Here is a 1,714-nt window from a genome sequence, read left to right as displayed (position 1 = left end):
CACAGTCAATGTTTAAATGTTAACAAATGTGTTATAAAATCTTAAGTCTGCCAGTACCGTCTTCTGTCATTTGTAAAGCAGAGATACTATCTACCTCAGAGTAGTTAGGTGGAATAAATTAGAATAAGCAACATGTTCTACCCAGTGCCTGGCATATAGGACACAGAACTACACGGCTCCAGGATACACCATCCTCATTTACATCTGCGGGAATACTACAGCCTAGAATTGTGCAGGGACCAGCCTTCTGGCTGTACAAATGGTCCTGCATGGTAAGATGTCATTAATCTCCAACAACAAAAAGACAAAACAACTCAATTAAAAAATTAGCAAAGGACATGAATAGATACTTCACCAAAAAGGACATTCAAGCTGTCAACAAACACATAAAAATGTTTGAGATCATTAGCCATTAGGGAGATGCAAATCAAAACTACTTAACCTTACTAAAACAACACTGACAAAATATAAAACAAATTCTGGTGGGGATATGAGAGGAGAACCCTTATCTGCTGCTGGTGGGATTGTAAATGGCATAATCATATGGCAAACTATTTTGTTTACAAGGAAAAAAGAAAAATAGAAACAGAACTACCTCAGAATTCAGCAACCCCACTCTAATTATATACCTATAGCCCATACACCTAATAGAAAAAAGGCAGGGGGGGAAAAACCCCATATACACATCTATGTTCATTGCAGCTGTAGTCACAAAAGCAAGAAAGGTGCAGGAGGAGGGGACGACCTACACCCATGGCTAACCAAAAAGGGGCATACCTTGGAGATGTTGTGGGTTCAGTTCCAGGTCAATGACACAAAGTGATTATAACAAAAAAGCAAGTTACACACATTTTCTTGTTTGCCTGTGCATATTAAAGTTTCACTTACACAAGAGGGCTTCAAAAAGTTCATGGAGAAATAGAATTGAAAGATAATGGGATTTTTCTACAAACTTTTTGAAGCTCCTTCATACTAGTCTATTAATGTGTATTATTTAAAAAATGTGATATTGAGGATTAATGTGACCTAGAGATATGACGTGAGTACATGCTTTTGAAAAATGACATGGGAGACTCACTTAGGTACAAGGTCGACATAAACCTTCAATTTGTAAAAAAAAACACCGTATCTGAAAAAGGCCTAGATAGCGAAGCTAGTCAACTAATAAGACCTTCTGTATGGGAAGCTCCTACAGAAGGTGACACAGCACACACTGTGTCAGTGAACTGCCACACAGACACATCAAGAAAGACTTCCATATAGAGGCAAAACATAACTTTTAGTCTACTCCCCCCCCCACCCAGCCTGTTTTTCTCTTATCTTGGAAGCAACAGGAACAGTCTCTTCTCTGTGTAGGGAATAGACTGGTTGAGATTGGCTGTGCATTTAATGTTTGATTTCTTTTAAATGAGCCAAAGATGACATGACAACATGTAAAGATCTGTAAGTGTGGGTGACAAGTACACATCTGGCATATTATTTTCTGGTATGTTTGACACAGTCCATAATTTAAAATACACGAGGAAAAAACCCTATAAATAAAGCGACAAAGTCAGATGAGACAAGCCCTGCAACACTAACGTTAAAATACTGGGCAGCAACACTTCTGTTTGGGAGGATTCAAGAATTCGGTAACTTGGAAAATACCTATTTCATCTATGAAAATAAAATCTCACACAGGTAAGAGAATAACTTACCCTATTCCCTTCTTGAA

The 1,714-nt window shown here is 38.0% G+C and overlaps 1 protein-coding gene across 1 annotated transcript in view; it reads right to left on the bottom strand.

The window, feature by feature from the left end:
• The window catches only part of FOXN2 (forkhead box N2), a 45,206-nt gene that overhangs the window by 18,468 nt on the left and 25,024 nt on the right, over nucleotides 1-1,714 (bottom strand). Inside the window, exon 3 of the mRNA XM_013003915.2 lies at nucleotides 1,079-1,101. Within this exon, the coding sequence (XP_012859369.1) occupies nucleotides 1,079-1,101 (23 nt within the window). The remainder of the gene's footprint in view (nucleotides 1-1,078; nucleotides 1,102-1,714) is intronic.

The sequence above is a fragment of the Echinops telfairi genome, unplaced genomic scaffold (genome assembly GCF_000313985.2).
Source record: "Echinops telfairi isolate 266 unplaced genomic scaffold, ASM31398v2 ScPeMD7_7475;HRSCAF=8513, whole genome shotgun sequence".
Lineage (NCBI taxonomy): Eukaryota > Metazoa > Chordata > Mammalia > Afrosoricida > Tenrecidae > Echinops > Echinops telfairi.
This window is presented reverse-complemented; position numbering and strand designations above follow the sequence as displayed.